At 38.2% G+C, this 24,614-nt stretch overlaps 3 protein-coding genes and 2 long non-coding RNA genes across 5 annotated transcripts; 3 read left to right on the forward strand and 2 right to left on the reverse strand.

Moving 5' to 3' along the window:
- Positions 1-3,725: 3,725 nt before the first annotated feature.
- LOC143887027 (uncharacterized) lies at positions 3,726-4,860 on the reverse strand. Its single transcript, XM_077391153.1, has one exon. The coding sequence runs from the start codon at positions 4,791-4,793 to the stop codon at positions 4,224-4,226; it is 570 nt and encodes a 189-aa protein (XP_077247268.1). The 5' UTR covers positions 4,794-4,860; the 3' UTR covers positions 3,726-4,223.
- A 716-nt stretch (positions 4,861-5,576) lies between these two features.
- Positions 5,577-6,581, forward strand: LOC143887028 (uncharacterized). The gene is made up of 2 exons (XR_013253987.1): positions 5,577-6,024; positions 6,162-6,581. It is a non-coding gene; the product is annotated as an uncharacterized LOC143887028 (long non-coding RNA).
- A 903-nt stretch (positions 6,582-7,484) lies between these two features.
- LOC143887029 (uncharacterized) lies at positions 7,485-8,860 on the reverse strand. The gene is made up of 2 exons (XR_013253988.1): positions 8,428-8,860; positions 7,485-7,818 (listed from the first exon to the last, which is right to left on the reverse strand). It is a non-coding gene; the product is annotated as an uncharacterized LOC143887029 (long non-coding RNA).
- A 5,896-nt stretch (positions 8,861-14,756) lies between these two features.
- LOC143887550 (non-specific lipid transfer protein GPI-anchored 20-like) lies at positions 14,757-18,506 on the forward strand. Its single transcript, XM_077391633.1, has 4 exons — positions 14,757-15,223; positions 15,458-15,484; positions 15,651-15,698; positions 18,022-18,506. The coding sequence occupies exons 1-4, from the start codon at positions 14,884-14,886 to the stop codon at positions 18,243-18,245; spliced, it is 639 nt and encodes a 212-aa protein (XP_077247748.1). The 5' UTR covers positions 14,757-14,883; the 3' UTR covers positions 18,246-18,506.
- Positions 18,507-19,740: 1,234 nt separating this feature from the next.
- LOC143887551 (Bifunctional inhibitor/lipid-transfer protein/seed storage 2S albumin superfamily protein) lies at positions 19,741-22,790 on the forward strand. The gene is made up of 4 exons (XM_077391634.1): positions 19,741-20,142; positions 21,088-21,123; positions 21,242-21,283; positions 22,471-22,790. Exons 1-4 carry the CDS (start codon positions 19,803-19,805, stop codon positions 22,638-22,640), a joined length of 588 nt encoding a protein of 195 aa, XP_077247749.1. The 5' UTR covers positions 19,741-19,802; the 3' UTR covers positions 22,641-22,790.
- Positions 22,791-24,614: the final 1,824 nt, after the last annotated feature.

Below are 24,614 nucleotides of genomic sequence, written 5' to 3' on the forward strand. Positions count from 1 at the left end.
AACCAATTGGACCTTTAGGTAATCTCAACTAAAAGGGGCCTCCAAGTTCGGCCTAAAAATCAGGGGAGACTTTGGCATTACTCCTCAAATCCCCAGAGTTCACCAAAAGTCCACCACAATTAAGCCCCCAAAACATATCTCAACAAGGATTGGACACCCATTTCTGACCTTATTTATGAACTAACATCAGGAGACACTCATTCAAAGATTGTATCAACGGTCTGTGACTTGATATCCTATTGTTCAATGCTAAGCATTGATCAACAATAATTCGTCCCATTTTACCAATTTGATGTATCCATGGATCTAAAAATTCAATTCGGACAACTCAATCTTCTCAAGCAATTTCTTATTTAAGAACCAAAAAAGATTTTTCCAACAACAGATGCCAAAAAGAACAACAACCCTTGCCCCTATGTTAAAACGCCCAACTCATAAGACATATTCATGTTTTGTACTTTGTGTAGAGAAAATAGGAAAAGTAGAAAAAGAGAGAATATGAGAGATATTATTGGTGATTAGGGCTGCAAACGAGCCGAGCTTTGGGGTGTTCGGGCTCGGCTCGTTTAGTTTTTATGAAGGCTAGTGTTTGGGATTTGAACCCTGCCCCCTCTAAATCCAGCGCCTTAACCACTCGGCCAAACTTTCATTTGTGATAAAAAAAACCCAATTCTTTTATTTTATATATAAAAACAAACATAATCCGAGCTTGAAAGCTCGGCTTGGCTCGGCTCGTTTATGAACCGAGCCTAAAAAGCTCGCGAGCTTTTTCGAGCCGAACTATACAAAGCTCAAGTTCGGCTCGTTTATTTGGCGAGCCTAATTTTTGGGCTCGGGTCGGCTCGTTTAGTAAACGAACGAGCCTGAGCCGAGCTTTTAACGAGCCGAACCCAAACATGTTCGCGAGCCGGCTCGGTTCATTTGCAGCCCTGGTGATTAAATAGTAACTCAAATTTCAAAAAGCAATACACGCTTTCTACTGAGAAAACGCCCAATGTGGGAAGGGGAAAACATCCAACCATGTTTTAAAAATCTACCCACAAAATTTGGTTTCTAATTTCAAAAACTAGTTCTCCTTCCAATAGCTAGTTTTGTGAAGATTTATTAGGAAATAAATTAGGAAACTAAACTAAACAATATATATTGATTAAGGGATGTTTGGGACAGCACACATATGCTGAAAATAGAGTTTTCCAAGCCTAGGGAAAACGCCCAAATCTTCTCCACTGTTTCTTTCTTCTGGTTCTCTTCTCCCCATCTCCTCTTAGAATATGTTAGATTTGTGAGATTAGATTTGATTGAAGTGCTAGATTAAGCAACTAAGCTAATTGGCGTATGTTAGTTTAGATTAGTATGTTTCTAACTTTTATCTCTTTCCACAATCATTGTTTATCTTTCTATGTTTATCCTTTGAGTGTTCTATATAAACACACATTATGGATCTTCTAATTTATCCAAGAAACCAATATTAATAGAAATCTTCTCAGAATTTATCATGACCAAATGGGTCAGATTACAAGGCTTTTTCTCTCAAGTTCTTTGCCTAAAAATTTGAGGTTTACAACAAATATCGAGAGACTAATAGAGACATACAAGGTTACCTCACAAATCATTTTTCTCCCTCATGCCTTCCAACAAGTTCGATGTAGAAAACCTTGAGGTTGGAGGAGAAAAATTGTCAAAATCATCGCGTTGTGAACATAGTCATGATGTGATCTGCTCTTCTTCTTCAGCACACTTTGAACGGGAATCGAATTTGGTTTTGACCGAATTCAAAACCTTAACCTGAAAACACATCGTAAAAAAAGTCCCACTTTTTTGCTTTTTCTCTCGTCTCTCTTTATCTTCTTCAATCAGTTTTTATTTCTACGGTTCTTGGTTCTCTCTGCTTGTCGGTTCTCTCTACTAGATACGTTTCTCTGTCTCTCTTGTTTCCTTTTTTTTCACAATGAATCTTATGTTTCCAATTATAATTAGATTTCATGTTTATATGTGGGTGTGGAGCCAACATCAAGGACTAGACCCCACAACAGGAAATGCGTTATACCATTTACCAAAAGCATGAAATAACCATTTTCTAATTGGATTATTAAGGTTGCGCTCAGCAACCATTCTCTTTATTCTCATTTTGGAATCCATTTTTTTGAGTGATCCTGGCATTAGAATTGCATTCGGCAAACCAGAATCAAATCAAATCAATCAAATGTTGGTTGCTCTATGAGATATTAATCTAACATAATGAAGCGCAATACTTGTTATACCATTCTAAATCATGGTTTTTATTTGCAATTTTTTGGCCAGTAGATATCAAAGTAAGGCCCACTAGAAGGATGGCCTGGATCGATCAAAGGTGAGTCTCATATTGTGATACTCGGTATGCCACATTGTACATTACCCAAGCATTTTCTGGGTTATACAATGTTTTACTATCACAATTCAGCTTAGAGGGATACAACAATATACAAAGTTAATTACACTAGGTGATTTTTTCCACCATATCCTAAATGGAATATTACATGATTACAAAAATATCATTAGCATAGAATATATATATATATATGAGATGGGAGGACTAGCTCTCGAGACCTAGATCTGCTGAACCTCCCAATTTGAGGTTCCACAAACGACGATTTGGGTCACAATTGTTCCCCACATAGATTGGATATGGGAGAAAATGAATTTTTTTGGCAAGGCCCTGATTTTATTCTACCCGATGGACTACCATTGCTCATAATAAAATAGTTAGATGTGTGAGAAAAAGGACCTATATCTGTCAACATAGGTGAGATATCATCTATTAAGGTAAATGATATATGCTAACCAGAACAGAGGAGACCAGCCTAACTCACACACACACACAAAAATAGAGAAATGACGGGACTTGCTAGGCTTGGGATGTTGAATGTGAGAGAAGCCACATAGGCTCAGATTCTGTCTTTTTCATTTAATTCACCTGATGTGGCTTGCTCCCGCATGCAACATCCCAGGTGCCAAATGCCTTCTGCGATAGCCCCTATCAAATCCCATGCCAGAAATTTCAATATCATTCATAGCACCGATACCATGGAAATTTAGAAAAAGTCCATCAGATGATGGTGGGCTTTAAGGTGTGAAAGAGGGAGGGGAGGGCGGGTGCGGCTGAAATGGTGCGGCTCTAATTTCAGGAGAAATTATATAGTGGCAGCCCTTTATATGTAAAGGGCAGAGAGAGAGTAGAAGTAAAAAAAGAGGGTTTGACCTGGATCAAAAATCAAGAGAGAGAGTTTCTTCTCTCTCTGCCCTTGTTGGTGGACGATCAGCCACCATATAAAAACTCCTAATTTCGGTAGCCCGATAAACAAATTATGGATTTTCAGAAGCGAAAAATAGTCCATCGATTGATCTTATGAGTTGAGTACTCGATTGTGTCAAACAAAGTCAACTAGGATTTGCTTTCGCCTCATTTTGCCTCTATCCACATTTCAAAACAATGGTATTTCCACGGAAATACATATGCAAATAAACTTCAGTCTACCCCACCTGTTTTGATATCTAAACCATTCGTTTGTTGCTCTATATTAACTGAAAATAGTTTTTAATGGCAGCCAAAATTGGCCATAGCCAAGGCCAGAACACCTCATCCACCTAATATTTTAATCATACTGGATTTGATCACAAGTCTCAAAAAATTATAGAAAAAGAATTATTTCTGTAATTTATTTTATGGGATTTGATAACAATAAATATTAGACATCAAAATCAATCACAATGCATTATAATTTACCATTTTGTATACAACTTTCAATCCATAACCAAGGTTCCCTCAAACTTGAATAGAAAATCTGATAACAAAGTCTGATAAAAAAGATTAGGCCATGTTTGGCAACCATGAATTTTTTTTCCGTGGAACACTCGCTCACCCAATGGTAAGTGAGTGCAGGTGGGGAAGATGCCTGTAAGGTATTGAGTGAGGAGAGGGTGAGAAAAGGAGGAAAAACAAGGAAAATAAAACTCCACTCAAATAACAATTTACTTTCCCTTTTTTTTAGCCACTTCTCTTCCTTTCTTCATTGATGCCCTCTCAATTCTCTCCTCCCTACCTCTCCCTTCCCCTCTCCCCACTTGGTAAACTAAAATTCCATGGAAAAGGATTTCATGATTGCCACCGCTTGGTAAACTAAAATTCCATGGAAAAAGATTTCATGATTGCCAAACAGGTTCCCCCTCCCAAAAAAAAAAAAGCATCATACAGGCTTGGGATCAGTGGAAAGAAAACTATACATGACCATGTCCCTAGTCTTTCCTTTCTGAATATAATACTTCCTAAGCACCCCCTCTTTTACAAATCCAGCCTTCTCTAGAACCCTTTGAGATCCCGGATTCTCGACGTCCGCCAGTGCCTCCACCCTCTCTAAATCAGGCCACTCGCTAAATATAGAGGAGATCACAATCCTCACTGCCACTGTAGCAATCCCTTGTCCCCAGTACTTAGATGCTAAAACATACCCAATTTCACCTCTACATTTGTCACAGCCATAGCCCCGCCGGACAGAGATAGCGCCGATTGGCCGATTTTTCAAGCAAATAGCCTTAAACCATGGGTGGGGCATCACATATTCCTTAATATATGTCACAGCTTCTTCTCTAGATGTGTAAGTGTCCCAAGTACAAAATCGGGTCACGCGGTCATCTGAGGCCCACACCATGAAATCATCGGCATCCGAAAGCTCAAATGGCCGGAGAGAGATCTCTGGCAATGGGTTCTCCGGCGGGTTCGCCGGGAAATCTTTTCCTTGGAGAGAATTGTCCTCCATTAGAGCTTGGTTGATGAAGGTTGAATTGTGTCACATTTGTTACCTCCCCTAGTCCTACTATATAGATTTGTTCTTCTACTTAAAAAGAGGAAAAGAAAGAGAAGATTCCTATGTGGAATTGAAAGTGATTAGCCGCCTAACTTGACCTCTTTATCCAATGATGACGACCATTCTATGGGGTCATATTATTAAGTTTTGTTATACGTGCATGGTATTTTCCGTATTAGGACAAAGAAGAAAGTGACTTTTACAATCAATGATAACCGGCATTTCTGGGTCACATAAGATGTAGTTTGGGCCATGTATGTTAAATCAAGACCGTTGATCTTGTAGAAGATCATCGGTGGAACTCTAAATTAGGCTTGATAGATCAAGGGCTTAGATTGTCCAATTAAAGTGCCCTCAAAGTCATTTTGATCGATCACTTCTATGAGATAGGGCATTTTGGCTAGTTTCAAGGAGAAGAGGGTATTTTGATTAGTTTCTATTATATAAGGGGTGTTTTAGGCATTTTTAAAGAAATTTAGAATTATTTTTTTTTATCTTTATTTCATTTTTCTCATTTTTTCCATTTTTATAAGGAGTTGCCCAATAGGAGATGAGAGTATTTTGATTATTTTCTATTAGATAGGGGGTGTTTTAGGCATTTTTAAAGAAATTTAGAATTGTTTTTTTTATCTTTATTTCATTTTTCTCATTTTTTCCATTTTTATAAGGAGTTGTTGCCCAATAGGAGATGAGGGTATTTTGATTATTCTCTATTATCCTCTTTATATGGAGATTTTATATGATGGGTGGCCGTGAGAACCCGTGAGGTTTGTACGGAAAGGGTATCACCGTTGGATTTCCATCCAATGGTGTATAAGAAATGTTATTTTAAAAATTAAAGATAAAGACCAAAATCCAAAATGTCAGAGGAAAAGTAGCAAAAGTCAGTACTTCTTCTTCTACAAGTCAGGGGTTGTCATTTTCAACAAAAAAAAAATGAAAAGCTGAATGAGTTTCTCTCTCTCTCTCTCTCTCTCTCTCTCTCTCTCTCTCTCTCTCTCTCATTTCTACACAAAATCCTCTGCAACACTTCTTCTTCCTCTGCCCTCTCTTTCAGCCGGAGATTTAGTCTGCCAGAAACGATTTTTTTTCCGTCTCTATCGGCGACGGGTGTAAATTCAGGCGTGGGCGCGAGCATAGGTTTGGGCGTGGGATTTCCCTTCCAGTATAACAAGCATTTAAGGTAAGTTTCCCATCTTCGTTTAGGGACATGTATATTCACCTTATGATCATTATTTGATAAAAAGTTATGATCATTATTTGATAAAAAGTTATTTTCTTTATGGCCATTATTTGATAAACAAGTCATTTTTCTTGCAGACATGCTTATGCAGGCTCTTGGTTTTGATGTTCTTATGGTTTTGAATGTAAGCAGTTATCTATATGTGGTTTTTGATTTTGGGATTCTTATGCTTTTAATGTGAGAAGAATAGGTTGTGGAGCTTATGTTCTTGCCAAGCTAGAGATGAGGCAGCTCATATGTAGCATCAAGGACAGGCAAGCTTTTGCCATGATAGAAAGATGAAAAAAGGGCTGATAAAGCCTTCCTACACAAGCCTTGAAAGAAGGGTGACCATGAAAGCCTTGGTGTCTAAGGATTTTGAAATATTCACGTGTTGAAATTGCAAAGAAGAAGCATATGGTGATATATGTTGCTGGCTAAAATTGAATCCCGAGCCTCATGGCATTAAGGATTTCCCTTTTGAAACAACTATTAGTGCATCTTCTGTTTTTGAGCTACTCTCATTTTGCTTGTGTACTGGTGCATGGTATCATTGCTTAACCATTCACTTTAATGCAAATGACAGTTCATTCATGAGTTCCTTTCATGTGCTTTTGGATTGTGTTCCGAAATTGATCTTATGCTGTTTAATTTTCAAGGATCGAGTTACAAGCTCAAGGATTTCATAGGTCTATTTTGTGAACCACAATTCTATTAGATCCTCATATGATGCATGCATTACTCATTTAGTCCATTGTAGTACCGACTTTCTTCTCAAAACCTTCTAGAAAGCTTGGGCATTAGAGCTTGAGTTTTGATGGTGAGGAACTGCTTCATTTTAAAATGCTCAAAGCAAGTCAGCTTTAGAGCATTGCAAATGAGTAATGCATGCATCTTCTGCTATTATCACCGCACAACAAGTGCACCGCACGTCAATTCTTTTATAGGTCAACCACCCAGCCATATATCATCCAGAAGGGCATGCACGGTAACACTTAAAACAAGTATCAAAATACACAACTACAACGACTCCAAAATAGATAGGTCATGAAGGTGAGACACTCAATTTCCCATTTAATCACTAATGTATAAGAATTCCTTTTATTCAAATTAGATTTTTTTTAAACATTCCCAAAGATATGAAAGCTCTACTCATAACGTATACTAAATCCAATAGGAATGTGGCTAGGAAGCTGTAACTTTTAGTTAAAAATCCAAAGGTTGTTACATGGCTTTTCTCAGGCGCCAAGATTGTAAGACCCGGTCAACAAGGAGAACTAGCCAGAAGCATGTGTTTAGGCTGACAAAAAAAAAAATTCACTCACAAACATTTGAAGCTACACTTGCTTGTTCGTCCAAATCAAACTTGGAAAATGACCTGCTCATTCCAATCAATGGAGCATAAAATAAAAATGCCAAACTTTGTGATCAATTAAAACTAGGATTCAAATTTCCAAGTGTTACTAGTGCATAATACATTGATCTCATTCCACCCAAAGTATTTTTAGACATTCAAAAGCATGTTTACATTTTTTGGTCATATTCCTTTTACGACAAAGAGTTATACAATTACAATTAATAAAACATTAGGAATGTGATAATAAAGATAATTGTAAGCAGATGCTTGTTGATGAGATCTTCATGATTCCGCCACTCTCTTTGCATAGGTGGTATGTCGTCTTCATGCTCGCCCTCATGTGCCACTCTTCTATGCATGTCATCTACCCATATGAAATATCCGTACCTAGATGTACCCTACAATAATACATGTGATTTTTCATTAAACAATATATAATGACAAATGAATTCAATAAACCTACACAAATGACATTTCATTCCATTTTAAACATTTATAAAATGGTCCCCCTAATTAGTTTTTGTCTGTGAAAGAAATACAACCATCTCACCGTGCCCAAATGGACAATATCCAGAACTCAATATCCTTTTTTTTTTTTGCAATATTTTCTAGTTTCAAGAGATCTATTAACGAATGAATCTTCAAATTTCAGTTTAATTTGAAAAATTCTCATTTAATAAAAAAACTTTTGGGATAAAATGGGCCATAAAATTTGGAAAATTTTCAAGAAATTTGTAATCATCCCTCCACAAGGAATATATGAACATGATCTAAACCATTCATCTTGTGGGCTATAGACAAACTCAAATGGATCCTATAGATCAGATTGCTATTATTGGAAAAAAAAGAAGAATAAGTAAAAGCTAAACAATATATTCACCCATTTTTCTTACCTGAGACAGCCCCCTCTAGTGTAGTTATGGTTGCTCTTTTACACTTGAAGAGGCTGTTCCAAGTAACAAAAAAAGGTGAATATACATGTCCCTTAACGAAGATGGGAAAATTACCTTAAATGCTTGTTATACTGGAAGGGAAATCCCACGCCCAAACCTATGCCCGCGCCCACGCCTGAATTTACACCCGCCGCAGATAGAGACGGAAAAAAAATCGTTTATGGCCAACTAAATCTCCGGCTGAAAGAGAGGCCAGAGGAAGAAGAAGTGTTGCAGAGGATTTTGTGTAGAAATAAGAGAGAGAGAGAGAGAGAGAGAGAGAGAGAGAGACTCATTCAGCTTTTCATTTTTTTTTGTTGAAAATGACTACCCCTGACTTGTAGAAGAAGAAGTACTGACTTTTGCTACTTTTCCTCTGACATTTTGGATTTTGGTCTTTATCTTTAATTTTTAAGATAACATTTCTTATACACCATTTGATAGAAAACCAACGGTGATACCCTTTCCGTACAAACCTCACGGGTTCTCACGGCCACCCATCATATAAAATCTCATGATAACCATGCTACATTGGCAGCTAATGTTTTAAACAAAAATGACTTCTCCTAGGTCTTACCTATCCTACAACTTTTTCCTTATTATAGATAAGAACTAATCTCACCTAAGTTATCTACTCCTATCAAACTATTTCAAGTAGTCCACAAGGTTATTTTTCAAAACCCTAATTAATAACTAATAAAAAATATGGTAGGTAAAGATCTTGACACTTATGGCGAGTTTTTTTTTTTTTTTTGGGAAATGATTTCAGCACGACTATGTTTTGATACATGCTCTCATGTATAAAAACCCTTTTACAGCTCTTTAAATATAAAAGACAAGAAACATGAGAGTCATGTATCAAAACATGTTTGTGTTGAAATCATTGCAGTTTTTTTATGGGTAAGCTGGGTTTGGCGGGGAGTCAGGGACCCTACCTATTTATTTGATAAAGTGGAAAATGATACATACTTAGGCACAAAACTTCATCCCTAACTCAAAAAACATGACAGAGGGAGATCCATAACTCAAGATAGAAGCATTCTAAACCTAGGAAATTGAACTTCTCAGTACCTATGAGCATGGTTTTAAATTTCGGTTTCGGCTAAAATTTCGGTCTTATCCGAAACTGAAATTTCAACTGAAAACCTGAAATTTCAGGCGAAATTTGGTATTGTCGCACGAAATGCCGGATTTTTTGGACAAAATTTCAGTAATTTCGTTCGAAATTCTTTAACAGAATAACAAATTATTATTTTGTTATAAATTTCAACGAAATTCCCAAAATTTCACAAATTTTCGAACGAAATTTGGTAAATTTCGATTTCGGTACATTTCATTTTCGGTCCTCATTGAAATCCGAAATTTCGGATTTTGGTCGAAATTTAAATCCATGCCTATGAGTTACATAATCGAATAACTTGGCGGGAGTATATATTAGAGTCTTTTTATCGCCTTGACTAAGTTTTCTTTGGAAACTTTCTGTCATGACTCGTTGGATTCCTACAATTCTTGACCCTCTTCAACCAGTGGGACGAGTGAACTTCAATACTGGGTGGACTACTTGTCTTTTTTTTCCCTGTTAGGCTACCTTTCTTTCCACATAAAATTGGTGTAAAACAAATTTTACACCCATTTGTTACCTTAAAAATGGGGGTAAAATTTTTTTCCGTTCATTTACATCAAAAGAAACAGAGCATTACGTGTCCATTTTTCTTATTTTATTCGTGTAGTATGAAGAAAAAATGACATTTTCTCTTTCATGTTTTAATAATAACACTAATTTTATTAAATACTTCTCCGGGTGGCTGTTGATATAGCAGCTACATGACTTTATCTTAGTTCTTTTTTCTTGTTTTTTTTTTTTTGGCAAAACTACCCTTTCCAATGCCAAAAAATTGTGCTACGCTGTTTAACAAAGAAAAAGTTTGAGGCCCTGTTTGGATTGCAAGAAAAATATTTCTGGTAGAATTTTTTCTTTCCACGATTTAGAGGAAAATGATATGATTACATAGGTCCGTCTACGTAAATGTTGAATAGGAATGGTTCTAAGATATTTGTTCCCTAAGAAGAAAAGGAAAATAGAAAAAAATTAGAAATATTTTTTCTTTCTCAACTTTTCCGTAAAACTTCCCTAATCCAACGGGGCCTAAAAAAATAGGGCGATGATATTTTTCACCCCTTGCATTACTCATGTGCCCCCCTTATAATAGGATTTGACGTCAAAAAGCATTAAAATTGCCCACTTCTCACGTCAAATCACATTATAAGGGGAGCGTGCGTGTAGGGGAGTGAAAATATCATCTCCCAAGAAAATAATACTAAAACCTACTGAAGTTTAGTCCCACGTTACATGAGAATAAATGCACCCCTTTTCATTACTTGGGACACCCGGCAGCAGTGTACATGACAATCAGGCCATTGAATCCTTCTGCTGTCAAGTACATCGGCCCCTCTGCAGTCATTGATACACTCAGCTGGGTGTCCCAAGTAGTGAATAGGGGCGCATTCATCACCTCCCTAAAATAAGGGTTAAGAAGGACATTATCTGTAGCCCTCTTCCAAAAGCAAATAAGGCCGCATTTGGATTGTCAGAATAGGAATAGATATCATATTCCGATTCTCCCTTAATGATAAAAAAAAAAAAACAAGATTATAAAAAAAAAAAAAAAAAAAGACTCCCTTGAACAGAAATGAGAAACAAATATTTTAAAAAATTATGACAAAAATTCCATTCTGACAGAGCGGAATCAAAATACTAAAAATCTAGGATAATGGATTGTAAAATCTTCTCAAGCATGTGGGAGAAGGCTAGAGAGGCTGGTGAGTGAGAGATTTGAGAGAGTGGGAGCGAAAGAGTACATGTGATCAGGGGCGGAGCCAGGAATTTACACTTTAGGGGGGCGGAATAACTTTGGGGGGGCGCTTATCATTACAGGCATTCATGAATGCCGGTAAATGTGTTTTCCCTTTTAGAAATAAAACCCTTTTTCAGTTGTACATATAAGGGATTTTGCAATTTTTTTTTTTTTTTTTTTTTGTGGCTCCGCCCCTGATGTAATGGGGATTGGAAAACACAGAAAAAACTCCTATTTAAAATAGTTTTTTTTATTTTATTTCCCATGCTCTACTCAATCATCAGCCCCTCAAATCTCATTATTTCCCATGTGGTCCTTCTTTTTCGAGTTGGTCATACACTTGGCACATGTGGCCCCTCTTTTGGGTTGACCATAAATTTGTTTTAATATCAAGAAGTTGTTGGGTTTTGAACCCATGAATGCAGTGAGGTAGTAGCTCTGATGCCATGTGAAACAACCAATTATTCCAGACGCTTAAGTGATTAGGGATGGTGTTACCAAACATGCCCTAAGGATGCAATGCTTAATTATTTACTAGTGTTGCGTGCCCATGCTTGAACCCGACAGGTTCAACCCGATTTTGGCTGGGTCGGGCTCAACTTGAACCCATGCGTGCCCATGAGTGTAAAATGGTCCCCACCCCACACAGTAGGGGTGCAACTTAATTGGGTCGGGCTCAACATGAACCCGACGGGTTCAACCCGATTTCGGCTGGGGTTGGGTTGGGAAAAGCCAACCCAATTTAGTTTCGGGTTGGGTTAGGGTTGAGGCCTTGGCAACCCGACCCAAACCCGACCTTCGTCCCCTAATTTATCTTGATTTCCTCTGTGTAACTGTATTTTTGTGTTTGACCCAAGGTGAACCTGACTCAACTCGACCTGATTTTGGGTTAAATGGGTTGAGTTAGATAGGTTGAGAGATTTAGAAGCAGGTTGTGTTAGGGTTGACCATCCTCAACCAGAGGCGTCGGTTGGGTTCGGTTAGGGTTGAGGGAATTCTATCTCAGGTTGGGTTGGATTCAGGTTGGGTTAGGGTTGGCCTCAACCTGATCCAACCCAACCCGAGTTGCACCCCTACCAAACACACACACAAATACAAAATTTTTGGTGCAAAATGGTGGGGCCTACCGATCAATAACATTGCCGGTAACATGACGGGTCCCACCATATGCATGGGTTGGGTAGAGATGCTGGGCCCCAACCCATTAAAACTTCAGGTATAAAATGATAGGTCCCACCCCCGTAAGAAACATGAGGCGGTGGCCCTATCCCATCAAAATCATGGGTCCCATCTTATGCATTGGTTTGGTACTGATGGTGGGGCCCACCATATCGAAACAGGAGGTGTAAACTGATGGGCCTCACCATGCCGGGCATGGTTATAAATTTGTTGGAGCTCAACCCATCGTAGCAGAGTTACATGAAAAATCGGAAAAAGGAAGTGAAGAGGAATATGTGTGAAACCTATTTTCAGACGGAAAACTGGAAAAGTCAATGATATATTCATCCCCTTTTCTTCCCTGGCCTACCCCTGTAGTGTATTTATAACTGTGCTTTTACACTGCGGGGATGCCCCAGGAAAGAAAAGGGGGCAAATATATCAAATATAGTGTTAGTTTGTTGAGCTACCATGCACATTTTTTTAAATCTCTACGACAACTACTAAGACAAGCAATAGTAATTTGAAACTCAAGCAAGGGTGACCATTACTGCGGGGACTTCCATGCAATCAGTTTTACAAGGAGGACCAAATTTTCCTAATTATGGTTTAAATAGGGATTTGCTAGACAGTTTCACGGATAAGCCCTTTTGTGGCTGACTTTTGCATGAGAGAACAGCCACACATGCTCACTTTTTAGCAGATTTTGTCTTATTCATTTACTTCATCTGTGGTGGTTGTTCTCTCCTGAAAAAATCAGCTGTGAAATGGCTTTCCGCAAAATTGCCTAGCAAATCCCATTTAAATATATAAGTTTATTGTGAAATAAAATAAGAATTATCCGAATCTTTTAATAGTAGGACATGATTTTGGACAAACTAACACCAAACAATTAATGACTCAGCTGAAACCTAACAAGAAAGAAAAGGACAAAGTCTCTTTCAGAAGGGGAAAAAAAAAAAAACTCAGTGACTCACCTGACTCGCCCTAGTAGACTCCTTTATTGACTGATCCTGCTTTAACCTTAGTACAACTCTAGGTGTGCGACCGAATTGTAGGGGTGTCAATGGATCCAGACAGTTCGATGGACCATCCGAATCCGAACTTAAACAGACAGAATCTAGACAAATTATCAGGATCCATGGACACATTTAGGATCCTTACAGTAGGTTCCGAAATTTTTTCCGATTCAATCCCGGCAACTAACAAAATCCCATGGGACAGTCCGAAATTCGAATTTATCGTACTATTTTATGAAAATACCCTTCAATTTTTTTATAATGTTAAGTAATTTTTCAAGTCTATTTTAATTAAAATAAGTCATGCATTTTTTTCATACTATTATTTTCAGGGGATTTGATGGCGTCCATCGCAAAAGGCATTTTGCAGATGGGTTGTTGCAGGTAAGAGCAGCCACGCAGGCTCACTTTTCAGCAGATTTTGTCTTCATCCAAGAGGTGGCTGCTCTCACATGCAACATCCAATCCGCGAAATGCCGTCTGCGATAGATGCTAGCAAATCCCTATTTTCAGTATTTTCATTAATCGCTCTCAAGCCACATGTCATCCTCTTCTCTTCTCTAACCATTCACCCTAATTAAGTACCTAACCCGCGTCGTGACATGCACTTACGTACCCTCTCCCTAGCCTCCTTCTAAGAAATTTAACTGAGCAAAATGTTTGTAAGGACCTACTAGGACACTCCGTTGGATGGTCCGATTTGAAATGGATCGTGACCGAAGTGGATCTGTTGACACCCCTACCCAATTGCCTCAAGTGTGCCAAAAATATGTCTAACAACATGCTAAAAAGGCTTCCAACTGAGTTTCACACTTAAAATGCAAGTGAGCCGAACATGTGTGTGATGATCCAACGCATGGGAGTCTGAAAATCAAGTCATTCGAGGTAAATGTTAAATAACTAAAAACAAGTCCATACCAAACCCTACCTAATTGATGCCAGCTCCATCATCTGCATGCACATATTTTTCCAATGAAAATATGAGCATGTAGAAGTAGAAGTAGAAGTGGGGTCCATTTATTGAACGATCCAGACCGTTTATCGCTTTAGCTGCTATGATGGGCCATGCCTCAAAAACCACTCCCATTGGATATTTTAACCCTCCGATTTGTGGCAGTTAAATGGATGGTGATAAAATAAAGAAGCAAGGGTCTGTATTCACGGCCACAAATTGGACGGTTAGGATTGTCGATTAGAAAAATATACACATTCAGAGTATAAGAAGCCCATTTCAAAACGAATGAATAAAAATTTGCCCATTTCAAAACAATGAATAAAAAAATGTGATATCGTAACAAAGTTAGTTTAGGTTGGTGACCTTTAAAACCCACCTCTAGACTAATTGATTTTCCCTCTATATCTTCTCTCTATATAAATATTCAAACCTTCTCCCCTTCTCCCCCATTCACCATAAGCTTCTCTAAGAACTTCTTCTAAGAACTTCTTCATCATCTTTTTCTTTTTTCTTCTTCTTTCTACGAAGGCCGCTCTAAAGACTCATGGAGTGGTTTAAGAGTCTCACGCGTGCGATCACTTTGTTAGTATTAGCTTTGGCAATATCAATTGTACCCATTTCGGGTCAGATCACGACGGGGTGCACAAACTCCATGATCAGTAGTTTCACTCCTTGCTTGAATTTCATCACCGGAAGTAGCGCCAATGGCTCTTCTCCGACAGCCGGATGTTGCTCTTCTCTCTCTTCGCTTCTCAGTAGTAGCACCGATTGTGCATGTCTCATTTTGACAGGGAACGTCCCATTCCAACTTCCGATCAACCGAGCCCTAGCCATATCGCTCCCACGGGCCTGCAATGGTGCGTCGGTGCCCCTCCAATGCAAAGGTAAAATTTAAAAGGATTTTTGCCTATAAATAACTATGGCCTTGTTTGGATTGCAAGAAAAACATTTGGGATGGAATTTTTTTTTCTTAGGAAAAGTTTTTCTTTTTACAATTTAGAAGGAAATGATATGATTATGGTTTATTTAGAGGGACAATAGCATAAATTGAAGGCCTAAATGCTTCTTCTTTTTTTAATAAATGGAGTACTAAACCTCTAATTTCCCTCTGGTTGCAGGCTCTGCAAGTCCTCTTCCAGCTCCAGGTACTAAGCAAGTTCCAATCTCTTCATTTCTCAATTAATCTTTATTAATTTTATCTTGAAAGACTATAGAGATATTGTTTTCATGATAATAGATTTTCCGATAGAGATTGCCAAGAATAAGCAATTTTCAGCATGTGATTGTACTAAACTTGTTTACAAATGGCAGGTCCTTTGGCGTTCGGCCCATCCCAAACCCCTACCCCTACGCCTACAGGTAAGAACACCAACTTAGGGCTCGTTTGGTATCGATTAATGAGAATCACCCAAAATTTATAATCGTTTGGGGCCTCTCTGATTTGGGGCCTCTCTGATTATCACCAAAATCGGCCCTAAGGTTCCCTTTTTAATTAGGGCTGTTCATTCCGTTGAAACCGAACAGAAATAGCTGAAAATAACATAACCGAAATATTTCGGTTACTGAAAAAAGATAACCGAAACCGAACCGAAATATGTTCTAACCAAACTTGAACCGAAACCGAAAAAAAATCGGTTCTTTGATTTGTTCGGTTGTAACCGAATTATATGAGTTTGACAAGAACAAGATTATAAACCCCTCATTTTAGCTTGTATTTTAGGACTAAAAAATGGAGAAAAGTAGAAAATAAATTTGTAGACAGAGAGAGTGAGAAATCCCATTTTGTACCTTTTAAAACAGAGACAGTGGTCCCGTGGACATGGAGGAGTGGTTAGGTGGCGGCCATGACAGCCGTGGGTGGGAGTCACGAAGTTGGAGTCGTGGCCGACGACAATCGCCGGAGTTAGAGTGGTCCTGCAGATGTGGAGGCGTGGCCGCGTGTTGTGGAGATCTTATTCCTCTTCAGTTCTCACTTCTCAATCTTAGCCTCTGAAAACCCTAATTTGTAAAGACTTAAGGAGAGAGAGAGTGTGTGTGTTAAAAAGCATAACGTATAAACCCTCATGCAGGCAGTTGTGCTAGTTGTTTTTTGATCTTCTCACCCACCATATAGAATACACCACCTCTTAATGTGATTTGACGTGACGAAAGGCATTAAATACAAGACCACATTCTGCATTAAAAATAAATAAAAGTCCCTAGGCAAGTAGGCAGCTGTTCTAGTTGTTTTTATATCTTCTCACCCACCTTATAGAATAATACACCACCTCTTAATGTGATTTGACGTGACAAAAGGCATTAAAGACAAGACCACATTTTGCATTAAAAAAAGGGTTGTATTATGCTAATGTTGGGCGGAGAAGACATGACCACATGCCAATATTTAAATTAGTTTGAAAAGTAAAAAAAAATGTAACATAAAATATATTAAATAACAAATAATTTTTAATGCCTTTTCTTCTACTGTCGTCAATACTTCGGTTGTTAGGTTAAAACCGAAGTTTTTTCTTACAAACGGAACCGGAAACCGAAAACCAAAATATGCTAAATAGTGTAACCGAAACCGAACCGAAAAATCCAAAAACCGAACCGAAATAAGCGACCGAATTCGGTTCGGTGGTCGGTTATTTCGGTTTTAACAAAATACTTAAAAGTTAATCTATTATAGTCATTATTTGTAAATAATCATACTTAAATTTATAATTTTATATTGCAAATAACTTTCATAGGTATCCAAAGAATCCCGTTTATGATGTGGCTTTTCACACTAGGTGCCATGTGGATAATAGAAGACTTATTAATTATATATAGTTTTGAAGTATAAATGATTAAATAACACCAACTCTAACAGCTTAAGCTTTTGGAGTAATTGGTTGTTTCACATGGCATAAGGGCTATTGCCTCACGGCATGTCTTGGGTACTACCCTAAAATCCACGTGTACCCCCCCCCCCCCCCCCCCGAGAAAGAGGCTAGCACATGAGGGGAATGTAGTAGTATGATTCAATAGAACCAACTCTAACAGCTTAAGCTTTTGGAGTAATTGGTTGTTTCATATGGCATAAGTCCTCAGTTCAACACCCAACAACTTCTTGATATTAAAAGTCCACAGGTAGGGCCAACCCAAAGGAGGAGACACATGTGCCACGTGTACTGATAACCCGAAAAAGAGGGGCAGCACGTGCAAGGGGTGTTGAAGTATAAATGATTAAATAACACCAACTCTTAACAACTTAAGCTTTTGGAGTAATTGGTTTTTTCACATTACATAAATGTATCTGAGGTATCCCTCAGAAAGCTTATCTCTTTGAAATAGGGTTGGTGCCTATGTTGTTTGTTTGATGTTAGATATCGATTCTCTAGGACCTAACATAAATAGGGTGTTCCTAAAAATCATGTCCATAGGACCATGCTGACCCTTAATTTGGAGAGGATTAAAGCGGACGGCTATAAAATGGGTCCATTTTGTGCCTCTACAAAGCGAATGATTAGGATGATATATCCAATGGACATGATTTTAGGTTCTATGCAATGAATGGGTTGGATGACTCAAACAAGATGGGTTGATGCCCTGTTTCTAGGCGCTAGCTCGAATAAGCTATATGAGGAATACCTCATATACATCACCCCCTTTTCACATATAGCTAATTCTCTTTGTTTTTTATTCTCTTCTTCCGTCTCAGCTTCATCCATTCCCGAGTCAGCATCACCGCCACCAGCGTCAACCTCGGTGTCACCACCTATGATCGTCTCTGCACCGGCATCCCCGCCAACAGAATCCACAGGGCACCCAACAGAATCCACAGGGCGCCGGCCAGTTGTAACCCCAAGTTCAGCTGTTAAGCTTTCAATCATATATTCACCTTCACTCCTACTGTTAGCTCTAGCAGCACTCTTTTTCTTTTAAGTTCTGATGGGAAGTTGTTTTATGTAATTTTTTAATTATTCTTTGTCTTGGTGATGGGTTTTGCACTTGTTGGATTCATGTATTGTTTGAAGTCATAAATCCTAGCTACTATTTGTTATTAGGAATCATGAGGTATTTCCATGTAGGTCTGTAATTATTTTTTCTTAATTCACGGTCTTGGGAGAGTGGAGTTTTGTAATTTATTTTGGTTCATCTAGCTACAATGTATTGGGTGATTGTATTTAAAATTTTTGATATGTATACTATATGTCATTGTGGGCTTGCATACTCTTATTCAATAAGGGGCTGTTTGAATATGCGGATTTTAGAATCCGGGATTTCTTTAAGATTGTCGATGAGAGACGAGAAGAAGCGGACCAGCCGTTGATTGTCTTTTTTCTCACCCTTCTTTCCGACAGCAAGAGAGTAGTAGATTGTGCCATGTTTCTAGGTTTTAGAAATCTCAGGATAGGAGAGAGATTTCTAAAACCTGGATTTCTTACTTAAAATCCAAGAAACGTTGTAAAAACATCATACACCAGCTTGATCATGAATCCTCTTTTACACTGTTTTCAAACTGAAACTTGGATTCTAAAATCCGCATATCCAAACAGCCCCAATAAATTTTGATGGAAATGATTCTTCCGCTATTCGCGAATCTAAGCTGTTACAATTAGCACTTTTCATTCTCCACACCTCCAAGAGCAGCAGAATCCATTATTATAAAAAGGCTACTGACGTTGGCACTACCACATTTTAATAACTGCACAAACTCAACATGTCCTTTCTTTTTAAACTACATAGTTGTCTGTAGAGGGACAGAATATAATAGAAACCTCTATAGATCAAAGGGTTAGAATCATCCTATGGAGATGATTTACAAGGTACAGCCTATTTACATTATGACCCAACTAATGAACGGTTTGGATCATCCTATGAAGCGGCCCTATGGCCCCCTATTATACTTTTTTGAAAGATACTGGAATTCACGCTCACACAGCATATAAAATCTCATTTTTTATCATACACATGGATGTACAGACCACACTATAGGATGATCCAAACCGTCCATGTGATGGGCCACAACGAAAATAGGTTGTGTCCGAAAAATCATTTCTATAGGATGATCCCAACCCTCCGATCTATTGAGAAACTTCATATTATGGAAAACTCTCTAGATCGGAGGGCTATGATCATCCCCGACACAACATGTGTTCCATCACATGGACGGTTTGGATCATCCTATGATGTGGTCCGTACATTACTCTTTGAAAAATACGGGACTATAAAATCTCCGGAAAGGTCAAAACTTATGCAAGTTATTGTACAAGATCAACGTTTTTTATTTCACATAAACGCCTCACTATAGGAAAAAAAAAGTCACTTTCACCATTGATCGTAAAAGTGGCTTTCCGCGAAGTCGTTGCTTATAAAAACATTGTAGTTAGGAGTCTTATTAGTGGCATTTTGTAAAAAAAAGTAAACAAATCAACTTCTCTCACTCTCTCAAGTCAATTCTCGAAAACGTAAGGGGCATTTTCGGAACAACAACCAGCGATGAAATTTTCATCCAACGTGGCAATTCCGGTGGCGATTCTGCTTATAATTCTACCGGCGGTAATGGTGGTGGCCGGAGATCCGCCGGTATACTGCGGAGGAGAACTGTTGGCTCTGTCACCGTGCCTTCCGTACGTATCATTGGCTCCGAACAATGTGCCATTAACAGTGTCTTCTCTCTGTTGCAAGCCGATTGCCGCCGGCCATCCTGCCTGCCTGTGTTATATTTTCCGGCGACCTTCAATTCTCGGTTTCCCTCTTAACACGACAAGACTACTCTCTCTCATCTCTCTCTGCCCCAATGCCACTTCACCATCTTCTCTCCAATCTCTCTGCCAAGGTTTTTACTCTCTCTCTCTCTCTCTCTCTCTCTCTCTCTCTCTCTCTCTCATGAATTTTATTTTCTTGATCTTGTTTTCCATGGAAAATCATTGCGTTTCTTTATGTTTCTTTTTTTTTCTACTATCTTCATGCGAGTTCTTGCTAACGTGCGCCGATCTTGATATGCGATCTGATGACGATGCTTTATTGGAGCGTTTTGGCTCTGATCTCAAATCAATGGTTTTTTATAAAATGCGCCTGTTATTTCTGGTATACGTTAAGATTTTTCCTTTTTCTTGCTAACGTGCGCCGATCTTGGTATGCGATCTGATGACGATGCTTTATCGGAGAGCTTTGGCTCTGATCTCATAGCGATCGTTTTTTTCTAAAATTCGCCTTTTTTTTTTTCCGTGTATTTTCAAACAAGTCTAGGTTTTTCTATCTGTTTCCACTATGATCAGTTCTAGGTTTTTCTAAAATGCGCGGGAATAATTTTAAAATTCGAAACGTGATTTTGTCATTACATTAAAAATTCAGTTTTCCTAAGCGGGTAATATTGCACGTAGCACAAAAGCAATGATCTTAATATGACGAAAATGCCCTCTGATAATCACAAATTCAGTTTTTCTTTTGTAAAGATTAAATTTTGGATTATCCAAACACTACCAAAAACACAGTGGGCCCACATTATTTGGATTATCCAAAGCTTTCATTTGATGGGCCCTGACATAGATAGGGTGTTCTCAAAAATTCAGCTCCATAAGAACATCCTAACCCTTCAATCTGTGGACGAACCATCAACTAAGGGGGCCTACCTTATACTACAGAGGTGTATTTGTCACGTGTGTCAGAAACTAGAGGGGGTGTAAATGTAATTTTCTGTTATTTTCCTTTTCAACAAACAAATAAAAATTCAATTAAATAATTTAGCTTTTTTCTTTTTTTTTCTTTTTTTTTGTAACAGGATCTCAAAGTTTACCGCCACTCAACAACCCAAAAGGTAGCTTCATTGTCACTGGATTTTGCTAACGTGCGCATTATCTTTTCTTTTCTTTTTTTCAGATTTTGTAAATTGCTATTTATTTGCTTTTTTTAATTATTTTTCTTTGCCTCGGCAGGATATGGGCTCCCGGATCCTTTGTTCAGTAGTTGGGAATCCGGTAAGTTCTGAAAAGACCAAACTACCCCTACTTAAATCTTGAAAGGACCAAAATACCCCTAATTGAACACTTGGGAATTTTATAACCCCAAATTTAGATTTTGACAGAGAACCCACCAAGGATGGGCCATGGCCCACAAATCACAAATCAGTTCGACGATCATGACCGTTGATATCTGCTTATAGAGGCTTTCAGTTACTGATGTCCATTGATTGAACATTTGAGATTATCCGAATTCTCGGATTAGTGGGCCCACAAACTGAATGTTAAGCCAAACATCACCAATGATGTCAGCTGAAATTTCACTGATTGAACGGTCGAGATTCTCCAATGGTTGCAAATTTAGAATCCGACCGATCAAGAGTGGGGCCTACATATTAGCTGGTTCCGAATTTCGATCACCATCAACGTGTGGAGATTGGTTCCCCTCTGAAAAAACAATATCGATCATCTCTAGCTGATGGGTTTGATAATCCAAACCGTCCATTGGCCTTGTAACGGTTGGATGTGGATTTCTGGACAATTGATTTTGTCGACCTATAAGACTTGAGGGCTAGGAACATAACATAGAACACGACCTTGGATACGAGAGAATGGAAAAAAATGATCGATGCAGATGAACCCAACTAGTGTCATGATTAGACTTAGTCAATTTGAGCCGGATAGATCCTTTCACCTTCTTCATGACAATTTTCTAAAGGATTCATTAGCCGACCCCAACTAGTTTGGGACAAAGGCTTAGTTGAGTTGAGTTGAGTTGATTGTGTTGATCTATCACCTCAGGAAACAATTATAGATGGTTGAGATTGTTACATCCGGTGCAATTTCTTAGAACTATCGCCAATCGATGGTCTGGATCATTGGATCCATCAGCCACAAATACAGTATAGATGAGGCAGACCCATCTCAGACTCATCTATCCTGAACTAAACTTGGATTAGAATCCTTCATAGACATATGTTTAAAGGGATCCTCACCGTCGATAATTTCCGACATTATCACAACCATCTAGTTGGGATGATAAGGAATAGACCCCACATAATCCTATCTTCTCATAAGATGTGAAAACCAAGGAGGAATTCCTCTCAAATGCTGATAAAATTATAGATGGAGAAAAGAAACTCTATCATTGCCGAAGATCAAAGCTTTTCAATCATTCATTTGATCACTGATGGGGTCTTTTGCAGGTTCTGCACCTCCTCCAACAAGCTCGAGTTCAGAACCCCATCACAATTCAACCACACCGAGCTCGCCTTCAGAACCTGGTTACAATTCAACCATATCCAAGGCCATTGGCAAGGGCCGGCGAGCCATGCTGATTCTTGTCTCTGGTGTTACAATCATCACATTTGGTTAGAATTCCTGATGAAGATTTCTTTATGCTCTTACTGAAACCATAATGTTGTTTTGTACTCAAAACCTCTCACATTTCATTCATTCATTACTGTCATTCATTAGTGTCATTGTCTGCCTTGTTAACATGACATGAAATGAAAATTACACCATGGTTGCCATCAAGAATGTCTTGGATTGGAAATTAAATCCTTTTTTGTGTTCATTCGTAAATGCGTGTAAGGTGAGATGTAGCAATGGTGTTCGTCCGATCATCAACGGCGAATATGGTTGCAATGACTATAGCATTTACAGTAAGCACATACAAATTCATCCGCACTTCGCCGTAAGTTCCTTAAATTTTCTCAAAGTGTATACTGTATACTCAAACAAAGGCGGTATACTCAACTACAGTTCGGGCTCTAATAATTAATGTTCCACCATAAGTTTATAATCTCTAGGGCTCTAATAATTAATGCTCCTCCCCACAAGTTTATAATCTCTTATATCTTATTGCTCATACCATGAAGGTATGAACAAGTACTAATCTCTTATATCTTATTGCTTAGACCTGGAACCGGTTTCAATGCTGAGAATTTATATTCTCATATGTCTAATACTTAATACAAAAATCCATTGATATAAGAGATAAGAGTACCTTACGTTGTTCAAGGTAGATGTATGTGAACATTAATATTGTTCAAAATAGTGTATGTGAGTACTTAGAAATTATATGATGAAAGGCCATATAAACATGTAAAGGTGGTACGATAGAAGTACAACTCTTGATATTCGATCCAGCAGCTCCTCAAAATGCGAGCTGTTTTTGGATCAAATATCAAGGATGGGATGATGGGTATGTGTTTATATGGCCTTTCATCATATAATTTCTCAAGTATATTGTACATAGGTACATGGGAAACATTTTTCAGTCTATTAAGTAGAACCTGTTGTGGGGGTCATAAGAGTCAGACTCTAGTGTGGCATTAAGAGATCGTCTAGCTTTCTTCTTGCCAGAAAGACAGGTATAAAACATACTGCACCAGAAATATGGGCATGGCAAAGACAAATAGTTGGACGAAGCAAGTACCTGTGCCTAAGTGTAAGGGGTGGAGTGATGCTTAATATCTGATAATTAACACTTTCTAATACCTTAAAAAAAAATGCATCCACCAACAATATTAATTATTCGAGCCCCAATCGTAGTATCTCTTCAAACAGAGGCTGTAAATCCAACTCCAATGTGTGGACAAAATCAAGTCACTGGATAATATCAGAGAGCATTTGCGATAGAAGGACATGGCAGAGAAATTTCAACCACCAAAGCAAGAAAAGGTGTTAATGTTTTTCTCTAAAATCTCTGGTTTTCAAATTGGGAAATTCAGAATTCTCTGTTTCAAATATCCTCTGGCTTTTAGTTTCAGAACTCTACAACCTCTGGTTTCCAAATTGGAGATTCAGCCTATGGAACAAAGGATTCTCCCTTGCAGATATCCTCAGGCTTTTGTTTCAGAATATCATGTTGAGCTTCTGGCAGTGAAAAAGTTTCTGCCTTTTGAGATTCAAGTGTTGCTTTGGAGAGTTCTAAACAAGAAAGCTTCCTAAATTTTGCTGTGATGTTCAGATCATCATAGCTCAATTTTTCATTTGATTTTTTGAGGTGTATAAGTTCTTTCTAAGGCCCTGTCTGTTTTGGGTTTTGAGAACCGATTGTGAGTCTAAAACCGATTATTGGACTCAAATTTACGTTTAATTTTGAGTCCAATAATCAGTTTTGGACTCATAATCGGTTCTCAAAATCCAAAACAAAAGGACGGCGGAAAAAAATGAATATGGCAGACCGAGGCCACTTCAAAAGAATCCTAACCATCCAATTAGTGAAACAGTGATTTCAAACACAGTTTAAAAAAAAAAATTCACATCTCCTGGATATTAAAATGATGTGAAAGAGTGACTTAATAGACTGGCATGTACATCAATACCAAATGCAGAGATGCCA

This window comes from Tasmannia lanceolata, unplaced genomic scaffold (assembly GCF_043159265.1).
Source record: "Tasmannia lanceolata isolate RefF3 unplaced genomic scaffold, GAP_Taslan_0.1 ptg000012l, whole genome shotgun sequence".
NCBI classification, from domain to species: domain Eukaryota; kingdom Viridiplantae; phylum Streptophyta; class Magnoliopsida; order Canellales; family Winteraceae; genus Tasmannia; species Tasmannia lanceolata.